At 37.8% G+C, this 20,458-nt stretch overlaps 1 protein-coding gene across 1 annotated transcript in view; it reads right to left on the bottom strand.

Annotated features, from left to right (window-relative positions):
- Positions 1–18,500: 18,500 nt before the first annotated feature.
- Positions 18,501–20,458, bottom strand: part of Arl14ep (ADP-ribosylation factor-like 14 effector protein) — a 19,383-nt gene continuing 17,425 nt past the window's right edge. The window contains exons 4-5 of the mRNA XM_013019684.1: positions 19,749–19,876; positions 18,501–18,733 (exon numbers count right to left, since the gene is read on the bottom strand). Of these exons, the coding sequence (XP_012875138.1) occupies positions 18,505–18,733; positions 19,749–19,876 (357 nt within the window). The 3' untranslated portion in view covers positions 18,501–18,504. The remainder of the gene's footprint in view (positions 18,734–19,748; positions 19,877–20,458) is intronic.

Raw genomic sequence — 20,458 nt, 5'->3', positions numbered from 1 at the left:
TCTGACATGCACTATTTGCTTTTTATTCAAATGTAAATTTTCTCCATAATACTATCAAAGAAAGAAAAAAAATTAAGCAAAATTGAAATGTCAGTAGCAATTTCTGACATGTAGGCAGTGTCATTCATGGGTGCTGTCTAGAAGGCAAGATTTTCAGTTCAGATGGAAAAAAAATCAACCTATGAAATTAGCATGCTCTGAGGAGAGAGAGATGGATGGCAGGAACAGATCTATTCCTTTGGGATATGTGTCCACTTTGCACAGTGGTTTTTGAAATATCAAACAAGCTGCCAGCTGTAATTTTTGGATGAATAATCCTTTTTGCTTACAAGAAAAATATTTTTTCCTCATTAGAAATGGAAGGAACATACCCTTAACTATGTCACTTGAGGTATTTTGAATGTGTAATTTTAATTTGGAGCACGTGTTAGGCAACTTTGAAAATGGCTCCAGTGGTTTCTGTCTCCTGATAGTCCCCCATTTTGTAATCCCTTCCCTTTGATTGTGGACTGGACCTTTTGACATGCTTCTAATGAATAGAACATGTCAAAAGTAATGACATGTCACTGCCAAGATTAGGTTACACAAAGTACTGTAGCTTCTGCCTTAGACTTCCCTGTCTGGCTCTCTCCCACACTCTTTATAAAGGAAGCCAGGCACCATGCTGCAAGCTACTCTGTGGAGAAAACTTGTAGTAAATGAGGGTATCACTGGCCAATCATCGGTGGAGAATGAAGGCTCTCAGTAACCTATGAGGAGGATCAAATCCTGCCAGTACTGTGGAATTCATTCTTTAACCCAACTGATCAGATATGATTCCATAGTCCCAGCTGATACCTTATTATAGCCTCACAAGAGTCCTTCAGCCAGAGACTCACAATCAAGTGTCACTTGGATCTCTGACCGACAGGAATTGTGAGGTATGAGGTGCTTTGTTAATCAAAGATACTAAGTTTCAGAATTATATATTACACAGCAGTAGATAACCAGTGTAGGGTGAGTGTGGATCTTAAACAGATACATTATGTTTGTCATGCCATTAGGTAAGAAAAAATCAGAGTGGTGGTGAAGAAAAACAGTAGACATGCTATCACCTTGATACATTTGCCCAGGTAAGATATATAACCCTCCTACTTCCCAACTGTCTTATCTTTATCTTAGGTATAATTTGTTCAAGAGATGTTTGAGTTCAAAATTAAATAATATATGCAAGAGCACTGAGAAAAGTTCAAGGTATCACATATATATGAAATGATTCGTACTGAAAATTTCTTACAGTTTCAACAATAACTTTTTATGGACTGATTGGCCTGGTGGACTGGACACTGTGGGAAACCTGGATTCTATCTCAGGCTTTATTTTATTAGAGAGCTGCATGACCTTGAAAAAGTAAAATCTACTTAAGCTTTATCAGCTTCCTTTTTCTACTTACATAAACCTTTAGATAGCAAAAGGAAAGAAAATCAGGCAAATTCGTTTTGACTGATGAGAGTGGCCTAAGTGTAACGTTTCAGTAATTGGGACTTTTGACAGAAGTGACAGAAATCCAACTTGAAATAGCTTATCTCTAGGATCTATCTGAAATTTCAAAACATCCAGGTTTGTTTGTTTAAAGTACTTGTTTAGGTTTTACTAGGTCTCCAACAGAGAATGTGATTGTAAATTCTAAGGAAATCCTTGTGTCAGAATGAGTGAAAAATAGGTTTCTTGAGAGCAGGGTTAGTCAAGGGAGTCAATTATACCTGAAGGCACTGAGCAAAGGTGTTAGGGCAATGATGTCTACATGATAGGCCTGATGGAATTGACTGCCAGACCTATTTCTGGTTGTCTGATACTTCTACTTGCCATACCTCCTACTTAGTCCGTTCCGTATAGAACTAATATCAGGTACTCTGCAGTCTGAACTTGGCAGCTATTAGTGTAATTGTATTACGGGACCAAGGCAAGTAGTTGCACCATTGAGTGTCCTCTTGATTTTTTTTCTCCCCTAGCGCCTCAGTTGCTTATTCTAGTCTGACCCTGTGTTATGACTACTGGTTTCATCAAACAAACACCTTAGGAGTTTGCCTAGAAAGAATAGACTTCTACTTAACCTGATAGTTCTGAGACTACTATGAAGGACGTGTGACCATGCTATCTTCCTTATTATCCTTCAATACACAAAAGTCTAGACATTGGATTTCTTCCTGAAGCAAGAAAGGTACTCGACAAATTCAGAAGCTATACATACATACATATATATATATATATATATATATACATATATATACACACACACATACACACACACACACACATATATACCTATATATATAGGTTGAAATTCAGATCTGGAAGAAAATAACTGATGGAATTTGGGAAAATGAATTAATTTATCTGGACCTAGTCTATGAACCCTGTTTCCTGAATGTTTATGTGGATCAATATGAATGATTGATTGAAAACCCACTTTTCAAGCTTGGAAGGTATTACATGTTTACTGTCATCATTAAGAGTTAATACATCACTGTCTATGTTAGGAAAGATGAGATTACCCATTCAATTCTTAGGATCTGGCAAAGCAGCCCTTCACAGCCCTGTGTTGAGAATCCGGGATGGAAAGCAGTGCTATGCGCTCATAGGTGGAAGTCTTCCCTCCCTTAGTACTGAAGGCATTCGGTGGCCAATGCAACTCAATCCCCAAATGAAACGGGAGAAAAGAGAGGGAAAAACTCCCAAACTGAAAGTTCCCTCTTCAGATTTCCTTCCGATAATGTCGGCCATAACTCCCAAATGCCAGAGATACTGATATTTATGACTTTATTACCTTTCGCCAGGAGGAGCAGGTGGTCCATTCCTCTTGCCTAATGACTATGGCTCAATGTTCCTCCAGCCCCACACTGGCGTGCTGACTCCGCCTGTTCAAAACCTACCTATGTCCCCTGCCTGTCGGCTGCCAACGGTCGCCTTGCGCAATGGCCCCCAATGCACCTTTCGCTTCACCTCTCACTCGGTTTTCAGTGAATGCAGGCAGATGCTCTGGCCTCCAAATAGACCACACCAAGTCTTTCTTCCAAACCACTGCCTGAGCTATTTTCTGCCTTGAACGTACTGCCCTTGGAAAACATCCCTGTTTAATCCTTTATGGAAGCTTTCTCTGATAACCCAAGTAAACATGACTTCCCTTTCCTCGATGCCCCCAGAACGTTTGCTATGTCCTTCCCTTATAAAACCTATCACCTTCTGTCTTGAGCTATGTAGGTTAAGGATTACCTTCCATGCTTCCAGGGAAAAGATTCGTGAGAGCAAGTTAAAAGGCGGAGATGGTAGGTACCTTACTTCTCAATTTGGGCCAGCAGTGCTACATGCTTCAAGTTATTTATGATAGCTCTTTAAAAAAAAACTAACAATAACCCCAATATATAAAGGTTTATCAATTTTCCTGAGATCATACAACGCAGCCAGAATTTGGAAGTCAAATGGTGTGCCTCCTGGTTCTGGCTTTCTATTTGTACCAGGCACCCAGGTTCACCAATACTACACTACATCTGGAAGTCAAGCAATCGGGAAGGCAGTGGATCCCTTCTTAAAGCGGCAGTTTATAATCCTGCATATTTATTTCCTAAGACACAGATGCATCTTTGCATCTTAAGCACCATTTATTAATGGTGAACCGTCATCACTCTGCTTTGGCTGGTCCCAGCCCTTGCAGCAAGCATTTACAAGACACCATCAGCTCTCTCTCTCTCTCTGTCTCTCTGGGTGACTGTGGCAACTTCAAATTCAGTCCTGACCCTTGCCGCCTTTCATACAGATGAACTGACTCAGAAAGACTGAGTTAATAAGGCTTGTAAGCGATCGAGATGGAACTGAAACTCAGGGACCCTAGTCCTATGTGTTAGACTTCATCCACTCAGTTATTCACTGCCTTTGGGATCAATGAGTCTCTCTAGTGCTCAGCACACAGTGCTCCTCCCTGATCAACCCCACACAGAGCATTTGCAGAGAGCTCTCTATCACATTCAAGTTACTGAACTGAAGTTGTCCATTGTAGCACTTCAGTGCTTCTCCAGCTAATGAACATATTTAACTATCTCAGAGTGCTCAATATTAATCACCTAGAAACACATGCTCACTCTATTCCCTTCCAATAGATAGACCCTACAGACATCACATTTAAGGCCTAATTGTAATCATTTCTTTGGGGAAGCTTCAACTACCCGTCTTAAAGAAGTTGTTAAAGTGATACTAGAAATATATTTACCTGGGCACATCTAGAGATTTTTAGTAAGTAGCCTGTAATATCTGTCTTCATATCAGAAAGCCTGGAGAATTATGACAATGACATATTCTCTCCCAGAATTATGCAGTATTTTTGGATGTTTATTTTATATTTTAAAAATGAGCATACATTAGTTCCACAGAGGTGTTTCATTGTGATGTTTCCATGCGTACATACAATGTATTCTGATCAAATTCCCCCCCCCCACTTTCTTCCACCATTCTAAAACAATTTCAGCAGTTTTCACTGACAAAAATACATGAACATAATCACCCTTCTTAGCTGTGCTCCTTTAACATTCTCACTTCCACTGAGAGCCATCCCCTTCACAGAGCTTGCTTCACATTTCCATCACTCGTTATATGTTATTTTATTTTCATTTGAGTATGGATTATGCACCCAATGGTTTCACCAGGGTTCTTCACTGTAAGAGGGATTTAAGAACTCAGGGTTTAGGGCTAGCACAATGTCATTTGCATATCCCTGCCGAGGTCTGGCTATGTGTATATATCGATAAAGTTGATCTATGTGTATTGCCTATCTTCAATGATCAATTCAAAAGATATTGACAGAGCACATACTAAGTACTAGCCAGTGTGGGCTAAAACACAAGGGTGTGAGTAAAACAAATTTACCTCAAGGAGTTTATCTGTAGAATGAAAATGGCAGCAATACCAGGCTCCCAAGCTATTTAAGGATTATGGGCAGACTGGGCACAGTGATACACACCTGTAATTCCAGCTGTGTGGAAGATATTGAAGCATCACAGTCTGAAATTCATTAAAAAAAAGTGAGACCCTATCTTAAAAATAACTAAAGCCAAAAAGAGAGGAGGGTTTGGCATAGTGACAGAGCGCTTAATTAGCAAATGTGAGGCCTTGAGTTTAAAATCTAGCATTCCTCCCCCTCCCCACCCCAAACAAGTATGGTACCTAGCACATACTTATTAGAATAAAACAAATTCCAAACTCTCAATTGTAGAATTTCAAAACCCTCAGAGCTTTTTTCCATTTTTGAGCCTCTCAGAAAACATTTCTGAGACCTTTCTCCTGATAGTACTTCAAATAGTATCTGGTTCTTCAGGTCGTGATGGCAGAGATGGGCAGGAAGTAGGGTAGCAGGAGGTTGAAGTCCATCCGCTATTGTGAGTTGTGTTCAGAATCTTCTCTGGTGGTTGATGCATAGATATTCACAGCAATGCTTCAGTTTGGGTTTTATTTGGAAGGGATTTTGCCTATATTATTGACCGTCCCCCTCTTCCTTGATTTTCTATCTGCCAATAACATTAGTAAATGTGACGCTTAGCTCTCTACAGGTGAGCTCAGCTTCCTTCCTGCCCAAGACACCCTTGGCCATGGCTGTGATCTAGTTGGGCTCTGTGACGTGTCCTTCTCTAGGCTGCAGGACTGCCTGCTTGCAGACTTCCAAACCCCGGGCAGGAAAACAAAGGAGAGCCTGCAGAGCAGTGTCTTTTTATTTCCTTTTTTTTTTTTTTTTGTTTCCAAAACCTCAGTCATATTTGTTCAAATTCACTTTTCCTGTTCAAAGGAGCAAACTGTCTTCTTTAATTGGTGACAGGGAGAAGAAAAGGAGACAATGTAGAAACAGATCCATACTGCCCAGATCTATCTGTCTTTCTGCTTTTTATCCCCCAAGACTGCCTTTTTTAATACTTTGAAATCATTTACTCAACAAAATATGTATGAAACACAAAACGTTACAGTTAGCACAGTAGCAAATTAAAAAGTAACCAAGGTTCAATTTAAGGAAAACCTCATTTAACTTTACTTAGATTAGTTGCTTATTCGAAACTTTATACTATGGTCTACATTGAATTTTCTAAGTACTGGAAACAGCAAATACTTCCACAGTGCTGAGATAAAAAGCTCAAGCCAGTTTATTTTTCTCCTTTGTGTAGGAATTTTCTGTGTAAGATTGTCAAAAAATAGCAAATGAAAACCGGCTACAGAGTTAAATGTTAATAAACAAGTACCTTTTTGTATATTTGATACAATATTTGTATGTGACCTTATTAACATGTTAAAAATTTGCTGCCTATCTAAAATTCAGATTCAACTAAGTGTCCTGTAATTTACTTCTATATTTTTATTGAACAAGAAACCATCACTTCTTTGGTATCTGCACGAGCTACCATACTTACAAAATTAATCCTTATTAATCCAAAATTTTACAATGTACTTGTTACTATTCAGATTCTACATCTAAAGAATTTCAGGGGCTGGGAAGGCAACTTAGTGGTAGAGTGCTTGCCTTGAATGCATGAGGCCCTGGGTTCAATTCCTCAGTACCACATAAGCTGAAAAAGCTGGAAATGGCTCTTTAGCTCAAGTGGTAGAGTACTAGCCTTGAGCTGCAGAGCTGAGGGATAGTGCCCAGGCCCAGAGTTCAAGCCCCATGACTAACAAAAAAAAAAAAGAAGAAGAATTTCAGATAATTTGTTCAAAGTCACAAGGCTAGGAAACAGTAGATAGAATTTGAATCTATATCCTTTTCTCTGGATTATACATACTTATGGACTGGTTCTGAACATATTTCAAAAGTATATTTGCTTTTACAGTCGAAAGAGCAATTGTGAACAGGACATAGTCCACATAGTGTTTAATATTTAGAAGAAACATGCTTCCCTCCAAAGCATTCAAGAAAGTGACAATACAATTCATTTATCAATCTGTAATTCTCTGAGGCAGGGTAACTTTTTCAGTACCAGTTTGTAGTATAATATCTCCCTCTTCTGGACATACTGGTACCCTGCAATGAAGATTTTTACAAGTTAGAACCAAAGTATAATTCAAATATATGCTCAATCTCACAATGAATAGATGTTGCTATTGCTTATTCTTCAATGTGACCCCTTACAAGCATAGCAGAGCAGTATTTTAGAAGGAGCTGTGCAATAATTTCCTACCTATTTTCTTGGGAGTGGCTGTGAAGGGGGAAGAGAAATAGGTACTTCAGATTGAATTCAGGCCTCGGTTGCTAGGCAGATATTCTGCTAGTTAACCCATGCTCCAGTCTTTATAGTGTTATTTTGGCCGACCTGGTCTGAACTCAATCATTGGTTAAATGGAGTCTCACATTTTTATGCCAGGATTGGCCTGAAATCATGATCCTCTGACCTCTGCTTCCCAAGAAGTAGCTAGGCTTACAGGTTTAAGTTACCCAGAAAAGCTGGACACTGGGGCTGGGAAGGTGGCTTAGTGGTAGAATGTTTGCCTTGCTGGCATGAAGCCCTGGGTTTGATTCCTCAGCACCACATAAGCAGAAAAAGCTGGAAGTGGCACTGTGGCTTAAGTGGTAGAACACTGGCCTTGAGCTGAAGAGCTAAGGGACAGAGCCCAGGCCCAGAGTTCAGGTCCCATGACCGACTTAAAAAAAATAGCTGAACACTTTTATTTGCTGGGTGCCGATGGCTCACACCTGTAATCCTAGCTACTCAGGAGGCTGAGATCTGACAGCTGAGGTTTGAAGCTAGCCTGGGCAAAAAGTCCTCCTGAGACTCTTATCTCCAAGAACCTACTCAAAAAAGCTAGAAATGGTACGGTGGTTCAAGCTTTGAGCACAAAGAGGCCCTGAGTTCAAGTCCCAGGACGAGCAAAAAGAAAAGCTTATTTTTTGGTGGTACTGAGGATTGAACTGAGGGTCTTGTGCTTGCTAGCCAGGTACTTTTATCACTTGAGCATGTCTCAGTCGTTACAGAAACAGAAGTAACCCTAGCATAAAACCTAAGCCATCAAAAGCAAAAGTTCCAATGAGTCCTGAATAGGAAAAACTTCACAGATACAAAAATGAATGGAGAATATATAGTTAATATCGGTCAGTATTGGCAGGATGGAGTCAAATAAACCTCATTTAATTCCTTTTTGTTTTATTTCAAAGTCATGTGGCTTTTGGAAAGTCATAAACTGATTAAGCCTCGTTTCCTTAAGTGTAAAATGACAACTATACAACTAGCTACTAACTAGCACAGTTGGGAAAATGGCCTGTGATAGAATGTGCTATGGTCCAAATGTTTATGCCCAACACCACCAAACTGATACGAAAAAATCCTTACCTCCACTCCTCATTTAAATTTATGTGTTGAAACCTGATTTTTCAGTTAGAAAATATTGGGTGGTAAGAGTGCCTTTGGGAAGTGATCATTTTAAGATAGTGAAGCCCTAACATCATGAATGGGCAAAGTGCTTCTTTATCTAGTCTTTGTTGTTGTGATTCTGGATCTTTACTTAGGAAGTTTCTAGCCGTGCCCTGGAACCCTAGTGTTTCCCCTACCCCTTCCTGTAATATTTTCATGGTATCTTGTCTTACATCATTCAGAGTTGATTCTGGTGTAGCATGATATATAAGGATCTAGCTTCAGTTTGCTGCCATTTGCATAGCCAATTCTGCCAGCTGTCTTTCTTGATCCTTTGTTTTGGCTCCCTTATCAAATATTAGGTGGCTGTAGGTCTGTGGGTTCATTTCTGGGTCTTCAATTCTATTCCATTGGTCGTTGGGACTATTCTTGTGCCAGTACCAAACTGATTTTTTCAAACTACTTTGGTTTTGTAATAGTTTGAAGTTTGATACTGATATTCCTCCAGTGCTGTATTTCCTGCTAAGGACTGTCTTTGCGATTCTTTTTTCTTATTATGCCATATGAATTTTTGGATTGCTTTCTCTATATATTTGAAGAATGTTGCTGGGATTTTGATGGATATTGCATTGAATTTGTAAACACTTTTGGGCGGTATTGCACTTTTCACATTAATCCTTCTGAGAGCATGGAAGTTTTTCTATTTCCTTGAATCTGCTTTGATTTCTTTTTTCAGATTTATTTATTTTTTCTTAATAGAGGTCCTTGAACTCTAGCCATTCACAGTGAGACCAAAAAAGGATATTCTTAGGAGAGGATCACAAAGGCTAAATAGGTATGTGCATATGATCATATAAAATGATGTTTATCAAAATGAACTCCAAGAAATGGAAACAAGAGGGGTTTTCTTGTTATTTTGTATCTTGTTTTATCCTTTGTTGTTGTTGTTGTTTTCTATACCTTTTGGATGTAAGTTTATCTGTTTGGGGGAGGGATACAGGTGGACCCATTGAAACAAGGAGATGTACAAGTCATTATGTTGAAAATGAACTTTACAACTTTGGTAGAGGGTGGAGGAGGGTTGGGTGGGGAGTGGGGGGAGGATGGGATGGGAAGGGGAAACAAAGGAGGAGGTTACAATGCTTGATAAGAAATGTACTCATTACCTTGCCCATGTAATTGTGATCCCTCTGTACAGTATTTTCACAATAAAAATAAATAAATAATAAAAAATTAAAAAATGGGGGGACTAAAGGTGAACAAATGCAGCACTGATACTCAGGGACAATATGTTGAAAAGGTACTATAGAACCTATGGTGAGGGGGATCTGGAGAGAAAAACTGGCAGAAAACAAGGGAAGAGGTGACTCTGTTCAAAAAGAAATGTAGTCATTACCTGATTTGTGTAACTGTAACCCCTCTATATATCCATCTTTATAATTACAAAATACACAAATATCTAATATTTTATTGAAAAAATGAGCCCTACAGATTTCCTACTCCTTCAACTATGTAGTTATAAAAGCCATGCCTGCATCTCTGGGATGAAGCCTACTTTATACCACATTTTCTTTATGAATTCGTTCACTGGGGGTTTCTGGGTTGATTCCAAATCTTGGTTATGGAAACATTGCAAGCAATGAACATGGTTATGCTAGTAGGTTTAGCGCAGCCTGATTTATGGTGTCTTGTCCCACCATGGTGATATTAACAAAATACTACAGAAATATATTTCCCAATCAAGAGCCACATGATTTTCTCCATTGCTGCAGAAAAGGCTTTTGATAAGATACGACATTCATTCATTCATGTTAAAAACTCTGGAGAAAATAGGAAAAGAAGGAACATTCCTTAAAACAATACAAACCATATACAACAGACCAATAGCCAAAATTATACTTAATGGGGAAAAACTACAACCAATTCTCCTAAAATCAGGAACAAGGTAAGGATGCCCACTGTCTCTACTCCTCTTCAATATAGTCCTGGAACCCTTAGCCAGGGCAATAAGGCAAGAAAAAGACATTAAAGGGATCCACATAGGGAAGGAAGAAGTTAAATTATCCCTTTTTGCAGATGACATGATACTATACCTCCATGATCTCAAAAACTCCACCCCCAAACTCTTAGAACTTATAAACCACTTTGGCAAAGTAGCAGGATACAAAATCAACTCACAAAAATCAGTTGCCTTCCTGTAGACCAACAGTGTACAAGCAGAAAGGGAATTAAAGGAAGCAACCCCATTCACAATAACTGCCCCCCCACAAATAAAATATTTAGGAATTAACCTGACCAAAGATGTAAAAGAACTATTTAATGAAAACTATAAAAACTTAAAGAAAGAACTTACAGAAGGCACCAGGAAATGGAAAGACCTCCCATGCTCTTGGATAGGCAGACTTAATATAGTAAAAATGGCCATACTGCCAAAATTAATGTACAAATTCAATGCAATTCCGATTAAAATCCCAATGATGTACATTTCTGAAATACAGAAAACAGTCCAAAAATTCATATGGAACAACAAAAGACCTAGAATAGCCAAAACAATTCTAGGCAAAAAAGACAACAGGGGAAGGATCTCGATGCTGGACTTCAAACTCTACTATAGAGCCATAATAACAAAGACAGCATGGTACTGGCACAAAAACAGACCCAAAGACCAATGGAATAGAAGATCCAGAAATAAATCCACAGGCCTAAAGTGAGCTGATATTTGACAAAGGAGCCAAAGACATACAGTGGAAGAAACAGCCTCTTCAACTATTGGTGCTGGGTGGGTGGCCACATGCAGAAAACTAAAAGTGGACCCCAGCCTATCACAATGCACCAACATCAACTTAAAATGGATTAAAGACCTTAACGTGAACCTGAATCTCTGAAACTACTGCAGGACAGAGTAGGAGAGACACTTGAACTTATAGGCACAGGCAGGAACTTCCTGAACAGAGTCCCAGGGTCACAACAAATTAGAGAGAGACTTGACAAATGGGACTACTTTAAAATAAAATGTTTCTGCACAGCTAAAGACATAGCAACCAAGCTAGAAAGACAGCCAACTAACTGGGAAAAAATATTTACCAGCAATATATCAGACAAGGGGTTAACATCCTGCATATACAGGGAAGTCAAGAAACAAATCCCTCCCAAACCCAACAAACCAATTACCAAATGGTAAAGGGAACTAAAGAGAAACTTCTCAGAAGAGATAAAAATGGCAAAGAAACACATGAGATAATGTTTACCATCCCTGGTTGTAAAGGAAATGCAAATAAAGACAGCCCTGAGATACCACCTTACCCCAGTCAGAATGTCCCACATCCTAAAGTCAGCCAATGACAAATGCTGGAGGGGAGTCGGAGAAAGAGGAACCCTATTACACTGCTGGTGGGAATGTACACTTATACAACCACTTTGGAAAGCAGTCTGGAGGATCCTCAGAAAGCTAAATATTGACCTCCCCTATGACCCAGCCATACCACTTCTAGGCATCTATCCTGAACAACAGGAACCAGGATACAAGGACACATGCACCTCCATGTTTATTGCAGCACTGTTCACAATAGCCAGGATACGTAAACAACCCAGATGCCCCACCATAGATGAATGAATCCAAAAATGGTACAATGGAGTACTATGCAGCCATTAGAAAGGGCATTTGCAGGGAAATGGATGGAACTAGAAGAAATCATGTTGAGTGAGGTAAGCCAAGAGCAAAGAGACAAACGGCACATGGTCTTCCTGATAAGTGGATGTTAAATCCCAAATGTAAGGTGATACGACAGTTAACACGACCTCTAGGACCCCCACTCATCTGGTCAAATCACCACTAAATAACCCCATGCTGCTGATCACATGTATGGTATGTATGTGCACACCAGAGGAAAACTAGGAGGAGGACACAGAACTAGAGAATCAGGAAAAAACATACAACAGCGGGACCCATCAGCTGCAGTGGACATTGATCAAAACAAACTAAGCAACTCAATGGCAGCAAGAGGAGGGAGGGAACGAGTGGGAAAGAGGGAACAGTTGATGCTATGTAAAAGGAAAGAAATGTACATATCACCTGATGTGGAAGAAATAACTCTTTTTTCAAAGCTAATAGAACTCATAAACTTTGTAGACCACAATAGACAATTTGCACATGAAAGTTAGAATGTGTTTGTGACTTTAACTAAGCATCATTATCCCACAGTACTGTGCAATTTGTGAAATTATGTAATCACTTAATCACAATAAAGAATTTGCAAAAAAAAATAAAAGAAGAAAATGTGGTATATATACAATGGAAGTCTATGCTTCCATCAGAAAGAATGGCACTGCTCCATTCATACGGAAATGGAAAGACTTGTATACCAAGTGAAGTAAGCCAGACCCAAAGAAACACAGGCTGCATGGTCTGCCTAATATGTAATAATGAGAATGTCCCTATAAATCTACAAATAAACCCAAGAGATAGTAAAAGATGAACAATCACATTAGCACATGATTAATTAAACAGCACTCTACTTACACAGTAAGAACAAGGAGGATATTCTTAGTAGAGGATCACAAAGGCTCAATAGTTATGTGCTGAAGATCATATAAAATGATGCTTACCGAGACAAAGGGTGAGCCAGTTCAGCAGGGAAACCCCCTAGATGCTATGTTGGAAATGAACTATACAACTGGAGGGAGAGGGAAGTTAGGAGGGGAAAAACTGTGAGGATGAAGGAGGGGGTGACACTGTTCAAAAGGAAATGTACTCATTACCTGACATGTAACTATATAACCCCTCTATTCATCACCTTTACAATAAAATGTAAAAAAATTAAAAAGATATAAAATATGAAAACAATTTCTTTTCCTAAACTGAGTTACTTTAGTGTTACAAGTTTTTTAGCTATTTCTCTAAGTCTATCTAAATTTTAGAACTAGATTTGTTTTCAAGGAAACCAATGATAAAGATGTTTTGAAACAAAGACCTAAGAAATGCATGCAGAAGAAACTCTGCGTTTTATCTAATTTCAAACCAAGCATCAAATCAAACATTAAGAAGAGGGTGGGGGAGGATGTAGCTGAAGAGGTGGGAGGGAAGGGATGGTAGGGGAAAAACAAAGGAGGAGGCAACAATGCTTGATAAGAAATGTACTCGTTACCTTGCTTGTGTAACTGTAATCCCTTTGTACAGTATTTTCACAATAAAAAACAATTAAAATTTAAAAAAATTAAGAAGAAATGAAAACATCTAAACACTGCTATAAATGATGAAAATATCCAGCTCTCTAAAATACTATCAAATATGAGAAAGTCACTATGCACTTGACTTTTTAGCAATTTTAGTACTGGAAATGACATGTATAAAATACTGAACTTTGCTGAATTCTCATTCATTGGGAGCCACAGTGTCACATTCTACTTGGCAACATCACAGATTTCGGTGTCCTGTAAAGACAGGGAGGAGAACATGAGCAGATAATGCTCAAATGTAACTTGGCTAGCACTATCCTATAAATCACAAAGATGAGCTGGTGATACACCTTTAACTGCTTGGCAAGTTAATTAATTCAGATGGTGCTATTATAGTTTTCTGTTCATTTGACTTAGGACTGAGTTCTAGGTATGAGGTAAGATTATCAAGGGAATGCTTCAAGTATTCAAACACTTTCAAATATGAAGACCTTTACTACCAAGTATTGACAATAAAAACAACAAAAAGCTGATAGTGATTAGTGTCTTAGGTCAAATTACCACTGGCCATCCTGTGTTTGTGAAAAGGAGGTTGTCTTAAGGTCCATGAGAACTCTATGAGAAGACTACAAGGAGAGTAGGAATAAAGATGTGACAATGGGTCACAGCTGCTTCTTTTTCTTAAAATATATGGAAGTTCCCTAGGGCATTAAACCACCATTCTATCTTTGACCTTTGTTAATATTTGGTGGACAGTCACATGTGAAGAGGAAATGATCATCCTATATAATTGTAAAATCCAAGTTTTATTTCATATTATGTGCTGCTTTGCCACAGGCCTAGGGCTAATCAATGATAGACGGAAACCTCCAAACTAGGCAAAATAGACCTTTTCATTGTATAAACTGATGATGTAAGTACTTCTTATGGTGAGAGGGAGCTAAGAGACTTGTTGTATGATACATAGTTGCTGATCATTGTGTAACAAAGAAATACTTCATCACCTCAAAGGAGAATAGAACAACATACTGGAGTTGTGCCACTGCACAGGACTATAACAAAATACTATAAATTTAAATGTATAAAATTTAAATTTCTTTCAAATATGTTTTGCATTTAAAGATGGAATGCTCTTCCAATTGAGATAAGCATCTGCTTTATCTGTTACATTACCTTCATTTTCTGAAAGTTAAATTATCTTTATAAAATTAGACAATCCTCACAATGTCATTGAGAATTATATTAAACTCTACAGTACACCTTTCAAACAAAAAGTGTTGAAGATGTTTGACTTTAAAAAAAAAAAAAGCATTATCTCCCCAAGTAGCTCCACTTTCCACTTTCTAAGTCAAAATAAATCTAGAATTTCTCATGTCGGCTCACTCATGTTCTTAAAAAAATAAAACTTATATAGTTGCCTGCTGCAAGGCAAGACTTTAAGAATGATGCAAAGAAAAGCTATTTTACTTTCAGGATTTTTTTTTCACTCACTGGAGTCTATTATATGATTACATGTCCATTGTTTAATTTAGAAATGAAGAGATCAGCACAAGTTGGAGCAGCAAAAAGTTTATGTTCATGAAAGACCAGCAGATGTCAGCAAAAGCTAAGGTGTCACTAGAATTTTGCACGACCATGTTAAGCTGTTTCTAGCAAGATAACCATATTGCAAGGGGAAATCTCTAATTACCTAATTCAGTCAAGAAATCTTTGTTTTTCACATCATGTAAGAGGGATGTGAGAAGTCACGGTGACATCTGATTTTTCCTAATAGAACAATTTATTTTTATTTTTGTCTGTCGTAGGGCTTGAACTCTGGGCCTGGACACTTTCCCTGAGCTTTTCAGCTCAAGGCCAATGCTCTACCACTTGAGCCACTTCCAGTTTTCTGGTGGTTTACCTGGGCTGGCTTTGAACGATGATTCTCAGATCTCAGCCTCCTGAGTAGCTAGGATTACAGGTGTGAGCCCCTGGCGCCTGACTACAGTACAAATTTTTGATGGACTAAAACTACTCCACTTTGTTACAATAAAAAATCTGCTTCACTATTATATTACCAAACTACACTTCAGACAGGAATCTTGACTTTAACAGAATATTTCATTTTACCCAGGCATTCCAATACATGTTCAGGGGTTCTCTATATAGAGTATCTCTGGGGAGATATTTTTTCCTCACGGGTCTTGACCTCTAAAAAGAATATGAAAACTTACTAATTTTCTACTTTTTATTAATGAATCACATATATGTACCTTTATGTGCACATTTCAAAATTTATTCACTAAAAATTCCTTGCTTGCCTACAAGCCAGGAAAAAAGTTTTAGAAGACTGTCAGGTTGCAGAACAGCTCATTATACAGAATTAGATATGACTTTTTTTAAAGGATCCTATGCATGGTATTTCAAAGGTAAATAGCTATTTCTTTATTTGTATTTATAAGTCAGATGGATGACATCTATTTACATGCCTTTCTAACATCTGTAATTAATATTTTACAAGACCAATGTTAGTGGCCTTATTTAACTTCTTAATATGATTATCACAAACCAGAAGGGTTTGTATAACCATTATCTAATTTTGAGTTTAGTAAAATTTGGAAATAATTTAGCCACTTTGAATATTCACAAAAAACAAAGAGGATGTAAGTGACATCACTGTATTTTCTATTAAAAATAGCAAGTTAACCTGTATTTTCTTAAAATGCGGCCTTTAATAACAGCCCACTCTGCATCAGCTATACCTCTGTGAACATTCTGCATGTAGGTCAGTGCCCTGCATGGGCACAAAGAATATCAGAAAAATTATGCAAAGTTCTTACTCTTGAAAAAACAAAACCACGGATCTAGACCATGCTAAAATGTAGCCATTTAAAAATTTGAAGCCACCAGAAGTTATTCTTATTTGTAGCAACAAGAAACAGTTCAGTTTTATTTATTTTCTTAATTACTAGTACTGGGAACTTGAATTCAGGGGCCTTGCCCTGGCTAGCTCATGACTGCCATACTGCCATTTAAGCCACACCTCCAGACCAAATGGCTAATAGATGTTTCACTTTGCTGTCTGGGCTGGCTTTGAAACTTGATCCTTGAGGTCTCAGCCTCCTGAATAGCTAGGATTGACAAGTGGGAGGTATAAGAACTCAACCAATTCTTCTTCTTTTAATTGATTCCTCTGAAGAACATACACAATGTTCTAATTCAAACTTAAATGCAAAAGAAAAAAATGTTAACTAAGATCTGATGATCCAGAAAGTTCAGATCTAATTGGAGTGTGTAATTCCTATAACAAACTATTGCTTTAATTCCGAAAAAGTAACCAATCAAGCATGTGATTTGAATTTAAGTATATGAAGTTAACATATCTTTACTAGTGCTCAGCTGAAATACAGATGAAAGAACTGATAAGGCAACTGGACTTCTAAAAACCAGGCCAAAGAAAAATCACGTTTAAGGCCAGGTGTCAAGTGGGTCATTCCTGCAATCATAGCTTCTCACGAAGCTGAGATCCGAGGATCATTGAAGCCAGCCCTGGCAGAAAAGTCCATGAGACACTTATCTCTAATTAATTACCAAAAAGCTAGAAGTGGAGTTGTGCCTCAGTAATAGTGCACTAGCTCTGAGGAAGACAGTTCTGGGACAGCGCCCAAGTGCTGAATTCAAGTTGAAGTATGAGCACCAAAAAAAGGTCACATTCAATTTTAAAGTTGAAAATTGCATTCTACTGAAGTAAAATTACACACCAAACATAAAAATAAACAAATGCAAAACAAATGCAAAAACTTTTCTTCACTGGTCAAGTCAAACTCACTATAAATTTAGTTTTAAAAGCTATGTTTCAAATTACTCAAAGTTTTACTTAATTAACTAAAGAATTATATTTAAAGGAAACAAAATGGTAATGGTAATAGTCTATGGCAGGCAGATCTCTAAAAAAAAAGTAAAATGATACCATTCCCTCATCTAAATTCTTTATACTTTACAAAAAATGCATCAACATTTTATGTGTAACCAGTGTTTGTGTTTCTCCATCTGTTTTTTTATTATCACTCTGATAAGGATTTTTAAAAAAAATGTTACCAGGGTTTGAACACAAAGCCTCAGGCTCTCTCAGATTGCTTGCTTATGGCTCTACATCATCAGCCTGGCTTTTTGCTGGTTGTTGTGGAGACTTTTCTGTTTCTAGGATTCTTCTGCAAGGGGCTGGCTCTGAGTCTCCACCCTCTGAATCTCATCCCCCTGGGCAGCTAGCATTAAGCGGCATGAGCCACTGGCTCTGATCTAAAAAGGAACATATTTTATACTCAATCCTATTCTATTATCCCGTATTAATTTTAATATCATAGATGCAATCTATATCCATTTATGTATGCATTGCATGGCTTTGTACTTACATAGAACTTTTTTGTAAGGACAAATTTCCACAAAGAGTACATAATGGTTTGCAGTAGTAAAATATTTTTATTGAAGAAAAATATATCTAAGCACTTAATTTCCAAAATAGTTTAACATTCACCTAGGCAGCTATATCAAATCAATTTGTTTTGTGCCCAGCTATGCAGGGGACCAAAAAAATGGCCATGTAAAGCAATCATAATAATCAATGAAGGAAACTGTTCCATGGCTTTTAATTACCTGTCAAAACATTAATACTTTATACAATTGTTTGTGCTTTCAATGCTGTGAAGTATTTCTGTACTCACAGTAAACACCCTTTAATGTGAAAGTCTATTCCCACCCTAGGGGCACAGGTACCCTTTTCCTCAGTGTTGGTAGGGAAACATGCAAACCCACTGGTTACATTAACTCAGGCTTACGGCTGAATGCTAAGAAATGACTTCTCTAAATTTACATTGAAGCACATAAAACACTACTATACTAGTACATACTGAGGTGGCTTTTGCATCTTTGACAATCTGAGTGACAGAATTTTAGAAATGGAGGACCTTGAAAGAACCCGTACGTTTGACACTACACATTATCCAGCATGTTTATTATGAATGATCTCTCCTCCTTCGATTTCTATTTGCTCGTAGAGCCACTTGCGGTCACAGCGGCATTCAGCCCCACATTTGGTGGAGCCACAGGCGGGGCACGCGTAGAAACATCCTAGGCAGTCTTCATCCAGGCAGTCACAGAGGTCCATCCCACTGAAAATCAGGAGGCCTTGGCTATCGTAGACCTTACTCTTCGCTGGTATCACTTGTCTATAAAATAACACACAATGAAGTCCATCTCAGAAATACATCATCTTTAAATATCTAATTAAAAATAAGGTCATAAAAATTTAAGAAGATAAAATATTTTGAATTAGGGATGAAGTTTTGCTGAAGTGGTACATAATATATCAGGCTCAGAGCATTGACGTTCAATGAATGAACTCCATAGGAGGAGAGTCAACCTAATTCTAAGTATTAAGAGAAATCCTAAAAACCTGAAAACATCTCTTGAAGTTGATCTAAGAGTCAACCAAGAAAAGGACTTTGTCCCAATAGGTCACCAATCCCTTCACTGCCTTTGAAAAGTAATTGCCATTAGAGTATAATACTACTTTGTAAGTTTTTTAAACTATAATTGATCTATTTCTTTAATTGCTTCTAAGTTTGGACTAAAAATATTCAAATTAGTCAATGGAAAATGGCATATGCACAAATGTTGAATGTATTATATTATTTGTTTATAGAAATGCTCAAGGTGTGTGGGGTGCGTGTGTACGTGCTTGTGTTATGTGTGGTAAGGGGTTTTGAACTCAGAGCTTCAACTTTAGCAAAGCTCCTGGACCTAACATCGTATTTTAAGGATTTAGTTTTCTCATTCTTTGTGTCTAATATACTAGAATATATGTAAAACATAAAAAGCAATCTTGAATTGTCATAACGTTTACTTACAATTGCCACCCAGGGAACAGAGACATACCAACAATATACTGTTTTTCATAAAGTGAATTATTTTAATTTTAAGGTATATACCTTTCAATAATTTTAACTCTAATGCCAAAATATACTGTCTTCTTCCTTTCATTTCAACATTCTTGAAACAAGCCTGTAGAGTTGAAAGAGATGCCTTATAAAGCGTACATAATTAGTACTGAAGGCCTTTGGAGGTTTTTATTAATTATACATTTCCCAATCAAAGATGTCTACTCAGAACATTCAAACTGTACAAGGCAGATAATGGATCAATACAGATGTGAAACAGCAAATCCACATGTTAGTAACATACCTGTCTGAACCAGCAGTTGAACTCTTTGTAAGTCTCCTTTTTTCTCTTTTCCCAGTTTCTGGAGCAAATTCAGTTTGCTTCCCTGGGTTGGTAAACTGCAGTGACCTCAATGCTTTAGCAGTTCTTCCCTGAATAAAGGCAAAGAAATTAATCAGTCAAATCTTTATATAAGACAACAAATACCACACTATTACCCACAATATTCCTTATTATTGGGGACAACTTGGAACACACATATAAAAAAGGTGTGAGGAGCCCAAATGCAGGAATATCTAGTCCTCCTGGACAATAATCAAACTTTATGATTATTAGTAATATTTTCATTATTTGAGCTACAATCTCTGGCACAGTAGAAGCAACAGAGGACTGGCATGGTGGAAATGACAATAGCTGTTGCCTCCATGGGAAAAATGACTAAAAACACCGCTGATTAACTTGAGGGTACATAACTAAGTTTCTTAGTAACAATTCTGGATTCTTAAGTTCCTATCTTTAAGATGGCAGAGTAATACAGTTTCATGTTCTAAAACAGTAAAAGTGGTATTTCTTTTTTTAATATATATTTTTATTGCAAAGATACTGTACAGAGAGGTTATAGTTACATGAGTAATCAGTACATTTCCTATTAAGCATTGTTACCCCCTCCTTTGTTTTTTGCCTACCATCTCTTCTCTCCCTACCTCCCCACCTCCTCCCTCCTCCCCCACCCC

The sequence above is a fragment of the Dipodomys ordii genome, unplaced genomic scaffold, assembly GCF_000151885.1.
Source record: "Dipodomys ordii isolate 6190 unplaced genomic scaffold, Dord_2.0 Scaffold46, whole genome shotgun sequence".
Lineage (NCBI taxonomy): Eukaryota > Metazoa > Chordata > Mammalia > Rodentia > Heteromyidae > Dipodomys > Dipodomys ordii.
This window is presented reverse-complemented; position numbering and strand designations above follow the sequence as displayed.